The sequence below is a fragment of the Rhamphochromis sp. 'chilingali' genome, assembly GCF_963969265.1.
Source record: "Rhamphochromis sp. 'chilingali' genome assembly, chromosome: 2".
In the NCBI taxonomy this organism is placed as follows: Eukaryota; Metazoa; Chordata; class Actinopteri; order Cichliformes; family Cichlidae; genus Rhamphochromis; species Rhamphochromis sp. 'chilingali'.
The window spans coordinates 66,969,629-66,993,466 of record NC_137930.1 but is presented as its reverse complement, the minus strand read 5'-3'; the positions used below and the strand labels follow the sequence as shown (position 1 = coordinate 66,993,466).

Below are 23,838 nucleotides of genomic sequence, written 5' to 3'. Positions count from 1 at the left end.
GCCTTTTCTTCAAAGGTACAGTATCAACAGTGGACCCTTTTGTAATTGACTCTAAATTAAACTTGTGCCAAGAATCAAGTATTGAAAGTGTTTTGTAATGCAATACAGAAAAGAAAACAGTCAATAAAACAGAATCCTCCCAGTTTTGTTAACCTATTGATCTCCTATCTCACGAGCGCTGCAGTGGATTAGTAGCGCTGTTGGTTTAAGCGACCGAGGACCGCCGCTATAGCTATCAGCATGTGTTAAATCACCTGGAATCACCCGGGTCAGATGAGTAATTTCTTTTTATCATGCTGCTGCACAGCAATGAGTTTAGAGCCCACACTGGCTCGCACACCATTCACCGATAAATATTATCCCACGGATCCTCTAAGCCTGTGAGCCGTACATGTGACGGTCTGAGTGGAAATCCAGCTGTGTGGGGAAGAGCCTGTTGTTTTGACAATACACTACTGGATCTTCCCATCTTGTCTCTTTCTCTGGAACTAATCAATCCTGACATCTCGATATGCACAGACCGCACCTGCTTCCTCCTTCGCCTCAACACAGACAACATACGCACACATTTGTGCGGTCATAGCTCTACAAAAAAATGGTATTATTCCAGCTTGAGCATTTGGGGAAGAAGTAAGACAAAGTACATTGTGTCAGTGTAGAAATAAAAAACGATACCGTTTCCTGAGATGTGTGAGTTTAGAAAGCCTCTGGGATTTCTTTGTTAATAGCTCTCTGTATGTCTTCAGGGGTGGCCATTTGCGGGACATGGGGATCTGGGTTGTGTCTCAGACTCCTTTTTTCTGCAAACCATGTCCACCTGCACAAGCACACATAACTAGCCATGCAAGATCGTGTACACGCAGGCATGAATGTGTGTTCGCTGCAGTAGCTGGTATCTACAGGGATAAAGTGTATGCCCTGTTGGAGTGGATCAACAACTATCAGTTATTAGTTACAACTCCTTAGGGTTTTGGAGGATTGTGTGAGACGTGGCACTGAAAATTTAAATCTGATTTGTGGGAATCACACGCATCAGCAACTTCAGTTTTAAACTTTTAATAACACATAGTGTCATAGTGCCTTGTCAGTTTGCTTGTGTGAAAGCTAAAGCCGAATGTCAAGCGCTGTAAGTGTTGAAAAGAAGATTTATGGCGTGGACGACAGAGAGCCACCCGATGTGCTCATTTCCTGCGGTGTGCCAGAGCACTCTGTACGCTAATTTCAATGATAACATCAAAAACTCATTCCACTTGGGTATTATTACACTGCACGCAAACATGCATGAAATCCTAAAAGTGAAGGATTTGACAGTGTCACTTTGATGAATGTTTTCTCATTTAATACTAAATGAATGTAGTCGGGATTCATGAGAAAGAATAGTTTGGGGACAAACTTGCAATGTTGTGTGAGGAGAATATTAATTGATTGTTTTATAGAATTATGTTCTTATGTGGCAAAGAGAAAAGAACAAATCATCGCTGAATAATATACGTCTTCGAGCATGCGGTGCACTCATGGTCTGCTCACTTGGTGCTTTCTGGACACATTAGAGAAAAACCAAGTATCGTATTTTCTGCACTATAAGGAGCACTTAAAATCCTTAAATTTTCTCAAAAATCGAGAGTGCGCCTTATGTGTGAATCCTGGTTGTGCTCAGTGGCGGTCCTAGCCTGTTTGGCGCCCTGGGCGAACACTCCCTCTGCCCCCCCCCCCCCCCCCCCTCCCCTCCCACACACAAAACATATTAAGGATTGTACATTAACAAAAAACTGTTGTACACACACACACATGTGAAGAGAGAGAGAGTATGCATAGTATGCAAATGGCCACCAAACAGCCATCATAATTCGTCATACAATTAGAACAGGGCAAATCAACAATTAACAATGACTAATTAAGTGTGCCTATGCGAAGGCACACTTATTACTATTGCTCGGATTTATTATTAAGTGTGCCTATGCGAAGGCACACTTATTACTATTGCTCGGATTTATTATTATTATTATTATTATTATTATTATTATTCTTTTTCCGCCTGAAATTTTGGACCTTAACTCGCCCCACAGTTTTGAGACAAGGTTCACATATGATATATCATTGTGTGCGGCTGGAGCTGGAATGAGTTGCTATGACTTTTGGTGTTTATTACTTCTATAGTTTTTTAAATATGAATATTTTAATGCAAGTTTTTTCCCATTGAAATGAATGGAGAACAAGAAAACTTCATTTGTGGTGTGCTGGCTCACTCTAGTGGTATGTCGGGAGTAATGCGAGGCGGCCGCTGTGTCCCTGTGGACGCTTTTATTTTGTATAACTACCGGAAGTAGTTCCTGTGTACTGACGCTAGCTGGGTAGCTAGCGCCGCGTCGCTTAAAAAGCAGCCGGGCTTGTCTTAAACTTAAGAGGCTGACACTCGCTAAACCACCCGATCGCTCGCCAAGCGACTGTTTCACACTGGACTTATTTTTCGTTTATATGGGCCGATGATGCTGGTCGATGAGGAAAAACTAACTGAGTTGTTTGGTGGTGGCTAACGCGGAGCTAGCTAGCCACCGGTATGTGTCTCTTTCCCCTCATATGTGGGGAAAGAAACATGTGAGGCGGCCGCCGATCGACCGGTTTTCAGGTGAGAATGTAGGTGTGTAAACGTCAAATATCTGCTCGTTTTGTCAAAACATCCCATATTAGCAACAGATTTCTCACGATGTTGCTGCTAGCCGGCTAGCTAGTTTGGCCGGCCGGCTAGCTAGCTCGGCTAGCTAGCGCCGCTTCGCTCAAAAGCACCCAGGCTTGGCTTTCAGTGAGGCGTCTCTAACTCCTTTCACCCCCGATCGCTCCGCAAACAGTCTTTGTCTTAGCTGGACTTATTTTTCGTTTATATGGGCCGATGATGCTGGTCGATGTGGAAAAAATAACTGAGTTGTTCATATACCGGTGGCTAGCTAGCTCCGCGTTAGCCACCGGTATATGTCTCTTCCCCTCGTATGCGGGAAAGAAACACCGATCGACCGGTGGTGGCTAACGCGGAGCTCAATCGTGGATAAGGGAAACCCAATGCAGGAGAAGCAGGCGGCTGGTGAACTGAATTTCAGGTAAGACGTTATTAACTGCACTCTATTTGGGTCAGATATAAACCGAGTTTAGGTGTAGTTTATTTTCGTTGTGCTGACAGTTACAATAACTGTACTGCGTGCTAGCTAGCACGACGGAGTTTCTATACAGCTGTGCGCGCTAAGTTACTGATTTTGAACTTTATGACAGCCTCCCCTATTTTCAGGCGAGAATGTAGGGGTGTAAACTTCAAATATCTGCTCGTTTTATCAAGAAGTCCCATATTTTATCAAGAAGTCCCATATCTCTCACGATGTTACTGCTAGCGCCGCATGGCAGCTAGCTGGCTAGGGCGGCTTGGCTGACACCTAGGCCGGGCTGACTGATACCCAGGCCGGCTCACGCTCTCGTTTCACCGCCGCATGGCGGCTAGCTGGCTAGGGCGGCTTGGCTGCCACCCAGGCTGGGCTGGCTGACACCCAGGCCCGCTCACGCTGTCGTGTCACCCCTAGTCTTTCGTGATGACTCTTGGTTGGCTGCTGGACTTATTTTTCATTTATATGGGCTGGTGATTCAGTATGAGTGTCCGGTGAACTGAATGTCAGGTAAGACGTTATGTATATGTAAGGTAGTGACTGGAATAAGTCACAAGGTGTCGCTGTTGAGCTGCATATATGTTGTAAATTTTAGCAATTTTGACCATTTGTCCTCTGCAGGACACCGTAGTTCAGTGTTTACTGTGATGTGCAAAGGTAAGCACTGTCAGTGGCGAACTGCATTGGTTTTGTTTAAAAATAAGTGTTCCACTGTGTAAAATAGCGGTTTGTCATTTAAGCTGAGCATATATTTTGTTTATTGAGAGGTTCATATATTGTCTGATGAGAGTATGAGACAAAGATATACTTTTCTTTCTTACTCTCATATAAAATATTTAGCTTTTATTAAATAGTTATCTGAATCTTACAACCAAAGTTTGTATAATAATACACAAGATTGGCTGTAGACCATTGTTAATCATTCAGAACACTCTGTAAAAATAACAAAAAACAAAGTGAATGAAAAGTGCATAAATATTTATTTTACGTGTTTGATGTGTGTGGCAGGGCGTGGTCTGCAGTGCCGCTGCAGGGGAGGTGGACCCACCTCAGCGGCATCTGCAATCACGCCTCTCAGGTGTAAAGTCTGTGCTCTCTCTGCTTTTTTTTTTTTTTTTTTTTGGTGTATGTGTCGGGCTATGAGATGAAAAGCTACAGCCGGCTGTGTAGGTACAGCAACTATGTGTGAAAAGTGGTCCATAACGTAATGCTTCAAAGTGTGTTCATGCAAACATTGTTGGGTCTGCTTATGAACCTCTGCGCACAGCGTCTACAAATTGGGGCTGTACGAAGTCACCTCATCTTTACACAAAACTGTAAGCTGTCATCTGTGAGGCGCAAGCGGTGTTTGGTTTTACCATAGTTCATGGTGGAGAATGGCTGCTCTGCTGAGTTTTGCTCTCTGTAGCTGTTTGAATGGCAAACTATACTGATTAGCGGCGGCATAGGCACACTTAAAATTTCTTCAGAAATTTTCGCTTTCTAGTTATTATTATTCTTTTTCCGCCTGAAATTTTGGACCTTAACTCGCCCCACAGTTTTGAGACAAGGTTCACATATGATATATCATTGTGTGCGGCTGGAGCTGGAATGAGTTGCTATGACTTTTGGTGTTTATTACTTCTATAGTTTTTTAAATATGAATATTTTAATGCAAGTTTTTGCCCATTCAAATGAATGGGAACGAACGAAAGTGAAACTTTACTTACTTTGTGGTGTGTTTGCTCACTCACTTAATTTGTGGTGTGTTGGCTCACTCTAGTGGTATGTCCCCGTATTTGGATTACCATAATGACAACAATACGAACGGCGCGCACAGCGTTGGTGCTTTCAGGAACCATTGGAATTCTTAAGGTTGCACGAAGCATTGAATAGTTACGGTAACGGCAATGGTGTACGCTTGGTGGAAAACTGCATATCCCACAATTCAAAGCACGCCTCTACCAGTCAAACAATGGCGGCTGCCACTTGGTTTAATATATTCCTCTTATTTGTGTTTCTAGGTCACAAAGTAAACTTTTAAGATATTTTCAGGTGAGAATGTAGGTGTGTAAACGTCAAATATCTGCTCGTTTTGTCAAAACATCCCATATTAGCAACAGATTTCTCACGATGTTGCTGCTAGCCGGCTAGCTAGTTCGGCCGGCTAGCTAGCGCCGCTTCGCTCAAAAGCACCCAGGCTTGGCTTTCAGTGAGGCGTCTCTAACTCCTTTCACCTCCGATCGCTCCGCAAACAGTCTTTGTCTTAGCTGGACTTATTTTTCGTTTATATGGGCCGATGATGCTGGTCGATGTGGAAAAAATAACTGAGTTGTTCATATACCGGTGGCTAGCTAGCTCCGCGTTAGCCACCGGTATATGTCTCTTCCCCTCGTATGCGGGGAAAGAAACACCGATCGACCGGTGGTGGCTAACGCGGAGCTCAATCGTGGATAAGGGAAACCCAATGCAGGAGAAGCAGGCGGCTGGTGAACTGAATTTCAGGTAAGACGTTATTAACTGCACTCTATTTGGGTCAGATATAAACCGACTTTAGGTGTAGTTTATTTTCGTTGTGCTGACAGTTACAATAACTGTACTGCGTGCTAGCTAGCACGACGGAGTTTCTATACAGCTGTGCGCGCTAAGTTACTGATGTTGAACTTTATGACAGCCTCCCCTATTTTCAGGCGAGAATGTAGGGGTGTAAACTTCAAATATCTGCTCGTTTTATCAAGAAGTCCCATATTTTATCAAGAAGTCCCATATCTCTCACGATGTTACTGCTAGCGCCGCATGGCAGCTAGCTGGCTAGGGCGGCTTGGCTGACACCTAGGCCGGGCTGACTGATACCCAGGCCGGCTCACGCTCACGTTTCACCGCCGCATGGCAGCTAGCCGGCTAGCTGGCTAGCGCGGCTTGGCTGTCACCCAGGTCGGGCTGGCTGACACCCAGGCTGGGCTGGCTGACACCCAGGCCCGCTCACGCTGTCGTGTTATTTTTCATTTATATGGGCTGGTGATTCAGTATGAGTGTCCGGTGAACTGAATGTCAGGTAAGACGTTATGTATATGTAAGGTAGTGACTGGAATAAGTCACAAGGTGTCGCTGTTGAGCTGCATATATGTTGTAAATTTTAGCAATTTTGACCATTTGTCCTCTGCAGGACACCGTAGTTCAGATTTCGCGTTCGCGTGGGCGCCATCTTGGTTCAGTGTTTACTGTGATGTGCAAAGGTAAGCACTGTCAGTGGCGAACTGCATTGGTTTTGTTTAAAAATAAGTGTTCCACTGTGTAAAATAGCGGTTTGTCATTTAAGCCGAGCAAATATTTTGTTTATTGAGAGGTTCATGTATTGTCTGATGAGAGTATGAGACAAAGATATACTTTTCTTTCTTACTCTCATATAAAATATTTAGCTTTTATTAAATAGTTATCTGAATCTTACAACCAAAGTTTGTATAATAATACACAAGATTGGCTGTAGACCATTGTTAATCATTCAGAACACTGTGTAAAAATAACAAAAAACAAAAAGTGAATGAAAAGTGCATAAATATTTATTTTACGTGTTTGATGTGTGTGGCAGGGCGTGGTCTGCAGTGCCGCTGCAGGGGAGGTGGACCCACCTCAGCGGCATCTGCAATCACGCCTCTCAGGTGTAAAGTCTGTGCTCTCTCTGCTTTTTTTTTTTTTTTTTTTTTGTGTATGTGTCGGGCTATGAGATGAAAAGCTACAGCCGGCTGTGTGGGTACAGCAACTATGTGTGAAAAGTGGTCCATAACGTAATGCTTCAAAGTGTGTTCATGCAAACATTGTCGGGTCTGCTTATGAACCTCTGCGCACAGCGTCTACAAATTGGGGCTGTACGAAGTCACCTCATCTTTACACAAAACTGTAAGCTGTCATCTGTGAGGCGCGAGCGGTGTTTGGTTTTACCATAGTTCATGGTGGAGAATGGCTGCTCTGGTGAGTTTTGCTCTCTGTAGCCGTTTGAATGGCAAACTATACTGATTAGCGGCGGCATAGGCACACTTAAAATTTCTTCAGAAATTTTCGCTTTCTAGTTAATATTAAAATCTGTAATATAATGTTTTCTTTGGAGTTTAGTCTGTTACTGTTGCTATTTTTACCATTTCTTCTCGGAGCAACTGTAACCCACATAACTTCCTTAGGGATTAATAAAGTATTCTGATTCTGATTGTTTCAGGATGACCTGCCATTATCCAATGACACATCTGCTTACCTGTATCTTTTGCTCGTTTCTCCTCCTCTTCTATTTTTTCTAAACTGAGGACCTGATGGCTTTGAACTTTTCTTGTCCATCTTCCATTGGTTTTAATTTTGCACTCCAGTATGAACACCCATCCCTCAACCCGAGGATCACCACAACATGATCTAACAGACCTACACCTTAGTTCACAGATTCACTTTGTCTAAGGTTTATTTCTGGGATTTCACACAACCCAAGGTTCAAATCATGAATACATAACGGGCTTGGATTTACAACATTATAAATGAAATGCGCTCTATTTGGAAGTAGCAGGTCTCCCTCCCCTTTTGACGGGTTGTGTGTGAGACTTTAAATCATCAAACTGTAAATTTTAAATTGTTATTGATCCCTTTACCCCGAGTCCTAAAGTGTATATTTATTTTCTTACTCTTCTTATATATATTGTTTGTTTACTTGCACTGCTGTAACTGGAACCTCGTCGTCTCGTCTCTATATACTGGACTGTATGTAGTGGACAATAAAGTTTACTTTGACTTCAGCAGCGAGCAGGCGCACCGAGGGTTCTCGCGCTCACTTTTTGTGTACAGAATTTCGAAAAAACATCGGTGCAAATTATAAGTCTGTATTATAATGTCTGGTGTTTTCGTGTTTGTTGGTTTGTTTTTATTTTGTTTTATTTTGCGAGTTGATTATTATTAGATGCTGCTCCAGCCAGAGAATCCCCCGCCGCCCCGCCCTCTCCTCCCCCTGCCGGAAGCAGCAGGAGGGCGCCCTTACTCCCAGCAAATGGGCGATAGAAAACCGATCGGTGCCTGTGCCATTCCCTCGCTGACGTCGGAGCAGCATGAGTACGAGCATTTTTATTTTTATTCTTTTTGCCGATGCCCGTGATGCCACCCCCCACCACGATGCCGCCCCGGGCAACCGCCCGTGTCGCCCGTATCTAAAACCGCTACTGGTTGTGCTTACTGACCTCAAACCGATTTTATGTGGTACACGCCGCTCAAAACTCTGTCAAAAATGTTTTGGTACGACTTTGGTAAGCTACCGCTTGATGGATTGTTGGAACATAGTCAGGGGCCTCGCGGAGTAATCTGGGTCCTAAACTCTGACCCTTTCAGGTCCCAAAGTCAAACGAACACTGCTGTAGTGATGGGATTTCCGGCTCTTTTTAGAGAACAGGCTCTTTCGGCTCGGCTCACTAAAAAGAGCCGGCTCTTTCGGCTCCGAACCGGCTCTTCAGGTTGTTTTGTTGCTTTAATTAATTAATTATTAACAATAATATAAAATTATGCACAAAAGGAATTATTAATGTAAAAAAAGTGGTTTTATTTATATATGTTTATATATAAATATATGTGGTGGCCCCTAGAGACAAAGCATGTACAAACTCCAAAACACATTCCTAGAGTTAACTGAACTTCAAAACAGAGCTACTAGATCACTTAAATTAAACAATTGAAAGCATATGTGTGTTGTTTGTGTATTTATACACAAGCACTCATATATATTCAAATAATAAAATAAAAAAAGTTCATTTACCTGTTACTACCACACGCCAAATCCGGTCGTTGGTACTTGCTGACTTGTGTAGCCACTAAGTAACAAAAGCTCAACACTGGGCCTAGCATCCTGGAGCACTTCTGTTGTCTTTTGTGCGTGTTTTGGAGTTTTTACATGCTTCTGAGTTTTTACGTGTTTTGGAGTTTGTACGTCCTTTGTCTCTAGGGGCCACCGTAAATATACTTTTATTTATTCACTCCACATAAAATGTAATAAATAAATCATATAATACAAAAACCAACTAGTCACAGTTCAACTTTTAACTATTTAAATTTTCAGCTTTTTCCTTGAAAAAACGAAACAACACAAAACACTACAAACCACAACACAATTAAATATAAATTAAAATATGAAAACAAAAAGAAGATGCATATTCTCTGTCATATGGGCCTGCATGAATAATCCTTTATCATCCGCAACTGAAAATAGTTGTGGATGATTACTATACCTTTCTAATGTGATGTTGTTGTCCCTGGCTCTCTTTCTCTCTCTCTCCCTCCCGCTCTGTTGAGAGAAAGAAAAAAAAAAAACGCAGCTGGCGATAAGGAGCCGGCTCGCGTCGTTCACATCTAAGAGCCATTTCGTTCGCGACCGACACATCACTACACTGCAGCATCACTGAGAGTGAAAAACTGTCTAAATTCTTTCATCTTTAATAAAATGATCAGTGTTGCTGCTTTACCAGGTGTAACAAAGTTTAACATTCAGGCATCGATGAAAACAGAATTTATTAAATTTAACAGAGTTAGAAGTTAGCAGGAAGTTAGCTTGCTAGTTTCCACCTAAACATGATATAGCATGTTCTGACTGAGAGATTTCTGAAAAATTCAAACGTACAGCTCTGCTCTCACTTCCAACATAAATGAAGACAGAAAACTAAACAGCAGTGACGTTTGTAGGGTTACTGAAGTTGAGCTAGCTGGTATATAATGATGTGCTACGTGGTAGCTAGCTACACAGCTATGTTAGCATAGCATAAACACAGAAAAGTTGGAGGATGAACGCCAACTTTTTTACACTCGATAAAAGTTAACGTGAGGGTTCCCGATGGTTAGGGACAAATGTAATTGCATGGCAGGATGCTGTAAATGGACCAAACTTCAGTCAGGAGAACAACTGAGATAATTCATCCACAATACGAGGTTAGTCATTCATATACTGCAACAACATGGGAATAGTCCAGCTGACTGAGAATTCAGCATTAACGAATCAATGGTACGGAAGTGGAGGAAGCAAGAAGAATGAGTTGAGTAAAGTTTGACTTATCTGACTGTTTTGTTTCGCTTAATGTGCCTTATAATTGGGTGCACCTTATGGTCTGAAAAATACGGTAAATAAAACTACAGCCGACAGAGTCTACAGACATGCTGGGTTCTCTGTATGGCTGTGCATATGCTGTAATCAATATATCAGCAGAATGCAAAAACCAGAAAAATTGTGGTTTTAGTGCCAATTAGCCTTTATTAACTCTTTTTGTTCTACAAATTATAAAAACTCAGGTAAAGAAGTTTTTAAAAGGAATCTGCATACTTTACCATATCTCATTTTACCTCTTTGCATTTAGGAACAGTAGCTCCTGTATAAACAGCTGCAGTACAACATGTGCTGTAAAATGCCAAAGAAAGACAATTTCCTTTCTGGACATCAAAACGCTTCAATAATATGAGGCAAAATCTAGATCTCATGGAGGAGCTTCATCCTAATGCCTCTTTTATCAAATAATAACAGTGGGTATTGGGTCCAGAGGGGAAGACTTCTCTGCATCACGCACAGTGAACCACTCCAAACAAGCTTGGTCGGGTGCTGTGAGCGCCTGGCTCAGGTGCTTGAGATCAAAGTAGCGATAGTCCATCGGTACATACCACGAAATGTTTGCTTGATAACAGCAGGCAGATTTGCCAGATCACAGCATAATAAAATGAATTCCTTTCTCCCAGTTTGAACAGTTGGAGAGTGCGAGAGGTCATATCAAGCAATGAAGCGCACTAAAGTCATAAGAGCAGAAGTCATATGACTCTGATTTCCTTGGGGCCTGGCTTCAGACAATCCTTTATCTCTTACAATGAGAGAAATGTGGAGCGTATAAAAGAAGCAGGGAAACCATTTTTACATCTAATTAAATATAAAAGCAATTCTGACATACATTGTTAAAGAAATGTCGCTTTTAGCATGAAATATAAATCAGTTCTGTATAATTTATGGTACGGCCATGTCACTTTATATCAGTCTAAAACTCTTAATTGAAATCAATTTGCAGGGTTTCTGCACCGCATAATGACATTGTCAGTGATTTGGCCTTGTTGGTGCCACAGTCATCCAAGCTGCGAAGTACTAATGAGAACTCGCAGTATTATGTGCTTGCATAAACACCCACGTGTTGAGAGCTTTAAAGGCAGATGAGAACCCAGAAACACTACTGTTTGCTTAAAGGCCACTGACACAGAAATCCAAAGTTATGTGCTCACTGTGTGTCTTCTTACCTCATTTTAGGAACACTAGCTTAAGTGTTTTGGCAACACTAACAGACAAGCGAGGAGAGTATTGTACAGTGCAGGTGCACAACCTGGATTCAGGTGCATTACTGCAGTGAACATGTGTTAACCTGCTTTAACTCTAGACTTTTACATCTTTCCTACATGTGCACGGGTTTACTCTTAAGTATTTTGAGACAAAAACAACTATGACTAAAAAAATGGGATGAAATAATTAATAAGCAGATTTAAACAATTATTAAACATTATTTATTTTAGTCAGCTCACTTGTTCAAACCTCCTGAAAATTCAGTGCCTTGTCATAATCTGTCCATTTCCCTTCTTTCCATCTGCTTATTCTTGTCAGGATCGTGGGGGGTGGAGCCTTTCCCAGCTACCACAGCTACACCCTGGACAGGTCGCCAGTCTGTCACAGGGCTAAAACATAGAGACAGACCCACATTCACACCTATGGACAATATAGAATTACCAATTAACCTAACCACACTAAGTGCACGTCTCGGAGAGAACCCACGCAAACACGGGGGAGAACGTGTACACACCCTGGCCAGGTGTGAGGCGACAGTGCTAATCACCGCGCCACCATGTCTCCCTTTTTTTATTATTATTCCCTTTCCTTATTACCAGTGCTATGATCAGAAGTTCATGTTTGCCTTGTTTTAATAACTGCATAAAAATCTACTTGTCTGGTTGCAGACTCCACTGGAAACATGACATTCCCTATTTTAGGGAATGGTAACTATGTGAGCTGACGTGTAATTTCACAGTTAGCAAGCTATGGGAAGACAGTCAAATGCCTACTGTTTCATATAGCAATAAATAAAACTACGTCGCATTTGCGGCGTGACTCCACAACCCAACAAACTGTCAACTTTCGCTATTTGATGCAGAGATTAAGTGAAGCGCACCAGTGTTATGAGAAGAAGAGCCAAACTGGACTGTGAGTGCAAGCAGCGCCCATGCATTCCAGCTCGATAAGGAAATCTGGGCACCATGGTGAGCTCGGTTCATGGACGCAGACCTTCCAAGCAGAACATGTGAGAAACATCACAAGGCAGACTGCTTCGTTCACAGGGAAAGGCCCTTTACTTGTCAACGGGGTCTGAATTGTGGGACGGGTGGAATCGAAACACACCGACCATATGTGGCTCCACACTGCTACCCCTTCCATATGGCAATATTTACATGTCTCCTTTGTTGTACAAAGATCAAAGCAGAGGAAATTCATTTGAGTTGATTTTATGACACATTTTAGCAAATTTACAGGGGGCAACTTTATATACCCTGTAAAAGCTGTTCCACAGCATGGAAGATCACCCCATTAACGCTTAATACAACGGAAATTTGATGTAAAACTCAAGCTGTTGCTCCAAAGTGTGACTGGCAAAACCTTAATATCAATCTGTGACCTACACTATCAGCAATAGGGATGGGTACCGGTGTCCGGTGCTATGATGGCACCGGTTCTGACATAAACGGTAGTAACCAGACCGAAAAGCAGCGCACATTTCGGTGCTTTATTTCGGTGCTTTTTTTTTCCTGAGCTGTGATACACTTTAGATTCTAGCCAATCATTTTACGTTTCCGAGGATAGTAGGCGGGGCCAGGTACGTACGTTCTTCTAGAGCAGAGCTACAGATTAAAAATGCCCAAGGCGAAGCGGTCAGAAGTCTGGCTGTACTTCACAGCAAAATATGCAAACTCAGCAGCCTGCAACAAGTGCTTTAAGCTGATACTGTGATACTGTCAAAGGAGGTAACACCTCAAATCCGATGAAACACCTGGCGACGCATAGCGTTTTTTTTAAAGCCGAGAAATGCGCCGTATGATAGCTTGCTGCGAGACCTCACACCGAGCGCATCTACTGTGCGTGGGTTGCCTGTTATCTGACCCGGAGTTAGCAACATCCCCCGAAAACCCGAAGGGGAGAGTCCTGGCCCCTAGCCCTGCCAGTGTAGCAGAAATGATGAGGATGATGATGCAGCAGCAGCCGTTCTTCTCTGCGTGAGTCGCTTAATGTTGTCCGTGTGTAATTTACGTTGAGTAGGCTAACCACGTTATTACATTAATGCAGTAAGGTGAACTAGCAAACGCCGTCGTAGTTACATGCGGCTGTCTTCTTGTTTGATGGCAGATACTCCCTTCACCCTGGACAAAAAGGCTAAAATGACCAAAGAAAAAGTGGAAAACAGTTAAACATGAGAGGTTTTTGGATAAAGTTTGTGTTTTTTCCATTGTTTAAGCACTGCTTCCAGCCAAGAGTGATACCATATATGCCCCATAGCTGCAGAAAAGGCTAACATTGTTATCTTTTTACAAAAAACCAGCTGAACATGAGAGGTTTTTGGACCAATTTTGTGTTCTCCATCCTTTAAGCACCGGTTTGAGCACCGTTTGAGCATCGGCACCGTTTCAAAAGTACCGATTTGGCACCGGTATCGGATAAAACCTAAACGATACCCATCCCTAATCAGCAATAATGGCTGCACAGGCACTCGTCAAAGCAGAACACCATCAATTTATTGTGGAAAAACAAACAAACAGATAAGCAGACAAACAAAACAAAGAGAAACACCACTGGGAAGAAAGGTCTACTCTGGCACATTGTTCATTTTATAATACAAAAAGGAGAAAAAATGGGGCTACAAAGCTCGATAATTTATACAAATACAACAACTTTCAAAAATAAATTTTAATTTAGTAAACGCTCCGTGAACAAGTTTCTGCAATAGCCCACCGCTTGAGATCCCTGAGCAGAGACACAGAGTGAAACATTTTTTTTCTCAAACACCTTCATTAAAACAAGCTGACAGTGTTTCTTCATAAACACTTTATATATACATGTGATAATTACACGATATGTCTGATGTGTGTGACATACGGTGCTAGGAATTAATGTGAACTGTGAATCTTCATCATAGCTAAAAACAGAACGGTGTTATAGCATTGTGACTGTAACAAATGACATAAACTCAAAAAACGTTACCATTCGTTGTAGACGCTGCTCTGTATTTACCCACGACGGGCCACATAACTGGGTATTTACTCCATAATGACCACAGGAGTAAACATAACAGCTGTCGTTTCCTTCTTTTTACATCTAAAAACACAGTACCAGCTGGTTCTGCTGCTAGTTAACACAGAGCAATAACTTAAAATGAAATAAACAAAGGACACGGATAGCTGAGAGGTTTGTGAACCAATAACAAACAAATTATTCTAAATATGGTACATGCTGATACCTCTGGGAAGGTGCTGTTTCACTTGCTGACAATAAAACAAACAAATTACACAGAATATGTACAAATGAGACTGAAAGACTGACAATGTGAGAAATACTGTAATAATGTAAAAAGCCAAACTTGCTCAGTAACGCAGTCAAATTCGTGTCTGGCTACTTTTTTGCTGCTTTCGATGATTTTTTTGATACTATACACTATGTAGGTATATATTAGAATTAATTTATACACACACGCGCACACACACACACACTAAACTTACTTATATCAACATAAAGGCATTAAAATATTTCCCTCAAATGCACCATGACTGTGCACTGTTCTGTGGTTAAAAGGTGTGCATCAGCATAGTTTTTGTATTTGGTTAGAAGAACTCCTTCATCTGCTTAAGGTCCTTACACACTTTTCTATAAAAGCTTCGGGCATGTAGCAAGGCGGTGTACCTGAATCTACAGTACCTACCTATTTTTTGTCTGTTACTTCCACAGGAAGGTAGCTTAACATTTCTATGTATAGTTTCTTAACTGCCATGGTGACTTCTTAACCAATGCAGAGAAGATCTGTAATGATAAAAACACTTCCTGCTACACTCATGAAAAAGATATTACACCTTTTAAGTCATTACAATGCAAATTTTTCTTCACTTTTTGAGCTTAACTGCCAAAATATGCTGGGTTTTGCAAAGCGGAACATTTGCAGAGGCTACCGTTGTGCTGCAATGGCTAACAAATTCAATTCCCTTTTTCAAGTTGTCACCGAATATTAGGAGAGTGCTACAAATGGTTTGCAATAATAGCAAAGTGTGTATATTCTAATGAACAAATTTCATCACCGAGACTATGAATCAGTACACAAGCTGGAGAGTTGAGATATAAATTTAAGTTGTGATTTTGAATGTTGTTAGTTCTTCATGTACTGTCTTCATGATCAAAGTGGAGTATTTGGTCAAACCAAGAACTTCATTTAATGGTGTTGGAAACTACCCGCTCCCCCCCCAGTGCAGCGTTATGAGATCCTTTCCTCTCTTTTATCTCTAATATTAAATTTTACCCAGTTCAACAATTCTTTTTGAGAAACCTTTCAGCAGAATTGCTTAGTTTAAGTATAACTCATCTCAAATGTTAAAGGATGTACCTGGTCTTACTTCAAGTGCTTTAGTTATAAAGGAAAAAAAGCCTTAATTTTGAAAAAAGTACTTAAAAGTCCAAATACCACATAACGTCTGCCAAACTGTGAGCAATGATTGTGAGGAAAGCTGCTGGCCTGAGGTGTATGCGAAGCTCAGGAGTCACTAGGAGAGCTGTGTGGTACAGTCACGGCCTCTTTGAGCAAACATTCTCCCTGAGTCTCTTCCATCCTTTCTGGATGACAGGAGCAAATGAGGAGCGTGTAGGCTGTCCTTTTCCCGGGTCTGGTGTGCAGATGGCGAGTAGGCGGGATCTCTTGAGCTCAGGGGCTCGTGGTCCTCAAGCCCTGTTTCTCCATGATGTTCCACAGCTTACGCAAATTGGACTGTGTGATGGCATCATCTGGTTTTAGTTGAAGTGCTCGGAGGTAATTGGCTTCAGCTTCTTGCAGCTTCCCATTGAGGTGGAGGATTGCCCCAAGATTCATCAAAGCTGCAGGGTACTGAAATTTAAGAAGAAAAAAGAGAGCGATCTTAGTTATTTTAGGGTAAGACCAATTGGATTCAGAGATTAAGCTCAAAAGACAATGCAACAGTTTATAAACTAGTGTAGTTGGTACAAACACAGCTGCCTGGGACATAGCAAACGGGAGCTAACATACACATAAGGACAGTGTTTTAACTAGAGATATGTTTTAATAAAAAATTCAAATTTTACTACATCCACGGGCTGATAAATAATGCACATAAAGTCCATCTGTTCACACTTTGGGATGTACATAATTTAATGGAAATGGAAAAAATTAGTAACAGTAACTTGTCTCTTATGACAAAAGCAAGAGAAAATGCCAGAGGTGAGGCTTAAATAAAGAAAGAAATTTTTTAACACAGTGGTTTCTGTTCGTCTGATCACCCAGACCCTGTTTGGAGTTTGGTAACCATGCTGCTTTGCGTGTCTCTGTGTCTTGTCTGTGGCCGTAGATGTCAGAGGGAGCGACCGCGACTTTGAAGTGGGTTGAGATGAATATACTGTTTATTCCCGTTAGTGCCGAGGGGCAAAATCATCAGCGGTGCAATGAGTGAGTCATGAGGACCAAACTACAGGAAATGTGTCTGGGGTGCAATCATGTCAGAAGGATATCCAGGGCTAGGGAAGGGCCACATCTGATCACTATTTCAGTTTGAAATGTGAAAAACATGTCTAATCGTGTAGTGAGGCTACTGCTTCGGACTATTGTGATTTCTATAATTGTAATTCCTAGAATACGAGGATGTTAAAAAAAAAAAAAAAAGAAAGACTTTTTTACTATAACGATCATCACATGCACGTCTGACTTAAAACATGCATGATTATGATATTTAAAGAGGTGAACAATTTCTTTTGGTCCATTAGGTAACCCAAAGTATTTCTCTTGTTGAAAGAGCGAACGGAGAAATCATAATAGATGAAGACTGAATAGATGACACTGAATCTATATCAACATTTAAGTAACTCTCCAAATAAACAACCCCAGATGAATAACTGGACAGTTTACATTCTTATATTAATGTGAATCTGGAGTTTAAGTGTCACACTTTTAAGCACAGAAGCTCTCCTAAGAGTGTTAGCCTTTGTCTCATATATTCCCAACTACGAGGAATTGTGTGAACGATGCCGTTTGCTGGACTGTTCGCTTACAAAACATTTCACAGTTTTTCCAGTGCCAGAGTAGGATGAGTGATGCTCCATGCATGATCTCCATTTTAATGAGAAGGAGAGTGCTTTTCTCTTTGGCAGAATTCAACCAGTATAGCCCAACTATACCACAGTCCCCTTGAGAGAAAACCATTTTCTGCTGTAAACACATTCAATTCAATTCAATTCAATTCAATTTTATTTATATAGCGCCAAATCACAACAAGTAGCCTCAAGGCGCTTCATAGATACAGAGAAAAACCCAACAATCATATGACCCCCTATGAGCAAGCACTTTGGCGACAGTGGGAAGGAAAAACTCCCTTTTAACAGGAAGAAACCTCCGGCAGAGCCAGGCTCAGGGAGGGGCGGGGCCATCTGCTGTGATTGGTTGGGGTGAGAGAAGGAAGACAGGATAAAAGACATACATAAAATGTAAAACATAGAACACATGCATGGCCCAAAGGAAGGACTGACACGACCAAGACCTCTACTGTAGCTCGTTGGAGAGGGTCTTTCTTTTAATTTAAAGCATCCTGGCAAAACTAAATTTGTTCTGCTAGCAGCCAGGGTTCTTGAATTTAATGGCTGGGGTAGTTCTGAGGCACTCTAAATTACCTTCTTTTTGACCCATCATTGGATGTTTAAATCATAGAATAACCGCCAGGCTTCAGTTTACAAGTTGGTGCATTTTAAAAGTCTGAAAATTGTGAGCCAAAGTATTTTTTCTTATACAGATGGACACAGTTGACAGTGACAGTGACGACACATAAACGGAGCCACAATGTATTGATGTATTGTGTGTTAACAAAAAACAAAAAATGTCATTGCCCCAGTCTCTAATACATGTGTGAGTTCACTGAAGCAGGTGGGCAGTAAGACTTTAACAAACAAACTCTGTCCAGTCAAAGTCAGGGTTTGAATGGATGGATCCTGGAGAATAGAAGTAAATGTTTTCCAGAAAGCTAACAAAGCTTGTATTCACACTTTTTACCGCTCCCCAGGACACTTGCTGATGAGTGGTGTAACACGTGAAACACTGTGCAGTGACTCCTGGGTAGAAAATCCACAGAGTGCTGGTTTTCTTCTTAGCACAGCTGCAGCATAGCTTCAAAGATTGCTCTTTTCACCCATGCATAACTTAGCAATCCCTGAATTTTGTTTCCCTCCTAAGTCTACCCTGCAGACTCAAAGCTAAAGACTACTAAAAGCCTTTGCTTCTCCCCCTTCTTCATATATCTAAGCCGTTTGTGATTTATACCCCCGTTTCTGCATTCTTCCTAGCCCTTGCAACACACTGCAGAACACTGGCTTGTCAAAAGCTTTTATTTTTTTCTCATTTCCTGCTGCTCTGTAACCTCTCTGCCTCCCCACCCTCGCTGAAATAGGCATGCAGGAGCAGAGGCATGTCCAGATGCAGAGCATATTAGCCTAGACTGTAAAGCAACATATGCTATAGAGGTTGTGAATGTTCAGTGTAAAACCAGGTGTTGAATGACCTGGCTGCAATGACTTTAAATAGCCATTTAAGCAAAGACTATCCATATAAAGTTGGAAACTTTGAAAGGGCAGATGTCATAGGTTATAGAGAGCAACTGATGCTAAGCAAGCATCCAACCCGATTTAGTTTATCTAGATTGAGGGAACTGTAGGACTGTTAAATCCTTTGAATGGAAGGAAGTGTCCTCTCTCCCTGAAAGCAAGCAGACATATGTGCCTAATATAAAACACCAGGGCCTTTGGAGAGCAAAGAGTCAAGTCGCAGTAAAGCATGAAATGACAAATGAAGATAGACAGCGTACGTGGCTTAAGTCAAATCACATTGGAAAGAACAAAGGATACAGGTAAGGAAGATGGATGAAGATGCTAAATTATAATAATGCCTCAGCTGTAAAGTAACACAAATAACAAAAAGTTTCCCAAAAAGTGGACCCGACAGGGGCAAAACGATGCAACTGCATGTGGACGAGGACTACGGAGTACACAAACATCTCGAGACTTTAATTTACAGACAAACTGAACAACACTGACACAGAAATGGTGTTGTGTGTATTTCATACACTCTCCAAACAGTTTGAAGCCAACTTGTTAACTCCAAACTGGCTGTAGTTGTGTATGTAAGAGTCTGTTATGGATTAATGACAAGAACCTGATGTGAGACTCCACAAAATCGATGTGTTATCGATAATGAGTTTGTACTCTTTAAACCTTTCAGAACCCAGTTATGCTTTAAACATGCTCATAAATCATCCTGTCATATATCAAAACTGCAATATTTGATGTACAATACCGACGGGTTTCATTAAAAGCAAAAAATGTATAATTATTATTATTGTTATTTAAAGAACAGTATTTCACATCTCGTTCCTCACTTAGCTGGGCACACGGAAAACACAGCAGCTCTACCTCGGTCTATTGTCGGCAATGTGGAGCACAATAAGCGGCCTATAAACATCTAATCAACGCTGGCTGTGCATTTTGGGTGGAGGCAGTTAACAGTAATTATTTAGACATCAGAAAAAGTATCAGTGGGAACGGTCAGGGATCTGAACAGTTACGCTCTTTGAATTTCGTCATGTATGGAAAAAACATCGAATTCCTCTGTTATACTCAAGTTTTGGTTGCTCCATTTGTCAGTATTTGTTTGTGTTATCCCAGGGTTTATGTGGTCCTAACACTAGACTTTGCTTTGTCTGTATATCATTGTTCAGATATAGTTGATCATTAATCCCAAACTGATTTCTTTTAATCAAGACGCAGGAATAAACAGGGTGACCACATGCCAAACATACTTTGCTCCTTCTGTGACCCTCACTTAAACAACTTGACCCTCCCTGTCAGAGCTCTCAAAGACTGGATCCCATTCATTTTCAAGACGTCACAGTCCCCTGACTCAGTGTTATTATCATTATTCTTTTCATTCTGCTTACCCTGGCCTGTCCTTTGAAGTTGGTGATGGATGTTGGACAAGCAAATCTCTGGGCATAGTAAAAACCTAGCATTCATCTGTCTGAGCTCCATTGACAATGCATGGTGTTGTGCAAAAGCAGATCAGAGAGTAATAATACTGGAAAGCCACCCAGACTGCGATTGCGCATTGTCCATCAGAGTAAATAGTAACGGGGGAAGATTAGCTAGCTGTGGTTTTACTCACGTTGGGTCTCAGGCTCGCTGCTTGTCCGTAATACTTCTCGGCTGCCTCATTTAGGCTGGCTTGTCTGCAAAAGGAAAACAGAGAGGCGGTCATTACTCATTTTTATTGCTGCTGGCTTCGGATGAGGCCTTGAACCCCTCGTGTTTACTAGCGCTCGAGGGTCAGTGAGAAAGTAACACAGAGGAACAGCATGAGGGATGAGAAAAGCCAATCCAATCGCCCGTAGGCTTCTCGTTCGATAGCATCTTTCGATAACATCTGTGCTGAGCAGTGCACTGCAAGCACTTTCTGTTCTAATTGAACCTTGAGGTCAGGACATCTAGTTCATTGCATACCAAGAAACCGAGGCTCATCTGGAATATTCACTGTACATATCTGTTTACATTTAGTCTGGAAAAATGTGGGTTGCAACACTTGATAGATATTGCGATAGTTAAACTGTGCAAACACCATTAAAAGAGAAACGTAATCATACCATCAATAAAAACCCCAAAACCAAAACAGAACAGCAGAGCGTACAAACTGAATGCTCCAAAATATGCTGCATATGCCAAATTGTGACAAAAAGGATTTTTGAGCAGATGGCTTGTCGGCATGAGTCCCTGGAACCAGAAACACACTGTTCCTGACACGAAAACTACAGTTACAACACGGCTGCATCATCTTCTTTCATAACCCACTGTACTACTGCACATAAGCCGGTGGCTCCTCGGTCACAAAACACTTCCTGTTGTTAACTTTCTGGCATATCAGAAATCACCTTTATGACACACAGCTTCAGGCTGTGCCCTTATGGTAACAATTGCCCAATTAAAAACAATTTAACACTGACATAGTCAAGGACGGAGTCAACAGCGGCCGGCTGTGGAGCCCCTTAAGTCAGAATGATCAAAGGAAGCGAAGCTTTTATAGCCATGCTTTCATTTAGGCTGTCGTGCTTTATTATGAGATCGTCATCTGCGTAGTTCCAGAGAAAAGTCTGGACCTGCGTATACATCTATGTTTGGTTTTGTGAAATCTTAATCCTTTAATTTTAACAGATGAAGGAGATGATTTATAATTCAGAGTTAGAAAAAAATACCTATACCTTATATTTTATATAGCAGGAAAAGAGCCTCCAGAAAAACAATGCGATGCAAATAGCTTGTAGCTCTCTGAGGCTAATGTTAGCTACATACTGGTGTTAGCTAAATGCTAATGTTCTGACGGGTGTCCACGTTTAGTGATCATTTGGTGTCAGTCCATTCCAGTTCACTTCAGCTTACGCCGTGAATAAGAAGATCATTGTGGTGCTATAGAAAAAAATCCCCCCAGTCAGTCGTCGTTCTTCCTCTCAAGACTGTTTGTACAAAACTTTATGGTAGTTGTTGATATATTCAAGTCTGTGACCACAGTGGGTCAACTGACACTGCCAAAGTGTTGTAAATGGATCTTAAATAAGTTATACGTTGTGTTTGCTTACATATTCAGATATACAGAAGAATACGCTATGGCTGGGTTTCTCCCTTTTTTGTTTCAGAAAGAAGCATTTTACATTCCAACAGGGATCCAAACACCAACTCGAGTTGCTGAATTTGTCCTGAGATTATAAATGTGGCTTTCACATCCAACCACAACCATATGTTTGTTTGCCAGCATAATATTTAGAAAGCAGATCCTTCAGAGATGAAAAATGCACAAATCTAATTCCATAATATCATTATCACATTTATAAACACATTAAGAGAGGAGAACTGGAAAGCTGCCACACTGTAACCAGCAGAGCTACAGGACCTCCTAGAGCCGTCTGACTGTGGGTTGTGAGAGCACTGTAGACAGTGAAGGCCGACCATTGGAATAGGAGCTATTGTAAGTCTATACCAGCACAGGAACTGCGAGAGAGGCTGATGACAAAAACAGGCATTAATGAAATAAAAAAATAATAAAAAGTTCTTGTCCATAATTAAAAACCAGTGATCTTGTTGTCTAATAATGCCACCTAAAAAAAGGAGATCACAACAAAGACAAATTCTGCTTTTAAGCCTGACATTGGGCTGCAATTTCAACACTTAGTTGCAGTCATCAAATATTTCACAAAATTTACATTTGGTCTCATAGTCGGTTTAAGATTATGGCACGATAGCAGCGTACAGTACTAAGGGGTTATGGTATGAGGTAAACTGCGTGTGGATAAAGTGCTTGTGTGTTTTATAATGTTTGCTTTTCCCAGGGCTGCCTTTGGAAATCTACAGATTGTACTTTACTCTACGACTTCACAGTGTAATTTTTCACTTTCACTGGCATTTGACATACTCATGGGAAGTACAAGCATGTACCTCTTGGCCTTACTATTGCCCAACTTTTCCTGTCCTACATTCGTAGTGAAAAAAATAAAAGAACTCTTAAAACGAAGCAGATGAAAATTATTAGTTTGAAAGAAAAATAGTCAAAACCAAAAGCCCAAAGGGGTAATAAACGACATTTGCAAATTTGAGAGCTACTGCTCCCCCTTTTAATCTCTTCCCCTCTCCTGTGCAGATTCACTTGTGTCCCCACCAACCGATGGGCTTTCCACATCTACGTCCAAGACAAACACATAAAGAACACGAGCTGTGGAGGGAGTGAGACCCCATGCCAAGCAGGCGGAGATGAGTTCAACCCGAGCGCTGCTTGATGCTCACTTAGCTGCCAGGAGTTTGGACTCTAGGAGAGGCTCTCTACGCCTGAAACCGTTGGTGGTGAAGATACTACACGATCAGCAGAGGTACGCTGAACAAAGCTGAGTGGGAGTGCACTGATGTACTCTTAAGCACAGTAACTTTGCAGATCTCTGGTGAGTCCAGCGAAGCACTTGTCCACGAGTTATCTTTCTTTACAGCTGGCAGTCGTAGTTTTGACAAATATGCAGAGAGTTGCCCACGGTGACTAATTAAACAAGGAAATCGCTACACTGGCTAATATAAAGTTGGAGGTTTATTCAGGGGGAGGGGGGAAGCATTCAGTAAGTTGGCACATAGCTGTATTTATACAATCCCACACATGGCTCTCATTCACAAACAACAGTTTGTGGGCTTTCCTGCTTAGCCTCAACAGCTGAACTTTGCACTAATTTGTAATTATGCGCTCAAATATGAGCACTGGCCAGTGATGGAAGACTGAGACAGAGTGGTATATGTAATTTGAGAGACAGCCCTCTGAGATATATAGCTACACTACGCACTAAGATAAACCAGGAGTTCTAGAGCTGGCAC

At 41.6% G+C, this 23,838-nt stretch overlaps 1 protein-coding gene across 1 annotated transcript in view; it reads right to left on the bottom strand.

The window, feature by feature from the left end:
• Window positions 1–13,919: 13,919 nt before the first annotated feature.
• tmtc2b (transmembrane O-mannosyltransferase targeting cadherins 2b) overlaps window positions 13,920–23,838 on the bottom strand; it is an 83,343-nt gene continuing 73,424 nt past the window's right edge. Inside the window, exons 11-12 of the mRNA XM_080871115.1 lie at window positions 20,609–20,672; window positions 13,920–16,282 (exon numbers count right to left, since the gene is read on the bottom strand). Of these exons, the coding sequence (XP_080727241.1) occupies window positions 16,103–16,282; window positions 20,609–20,672 (244 nt within the window). The 3' untranslated portion in view covers window positions 13,920–16,102. The remainder of the gene's footprint in view (window positions 16,283–20,608; window positions 20,673–23,838) is intronic.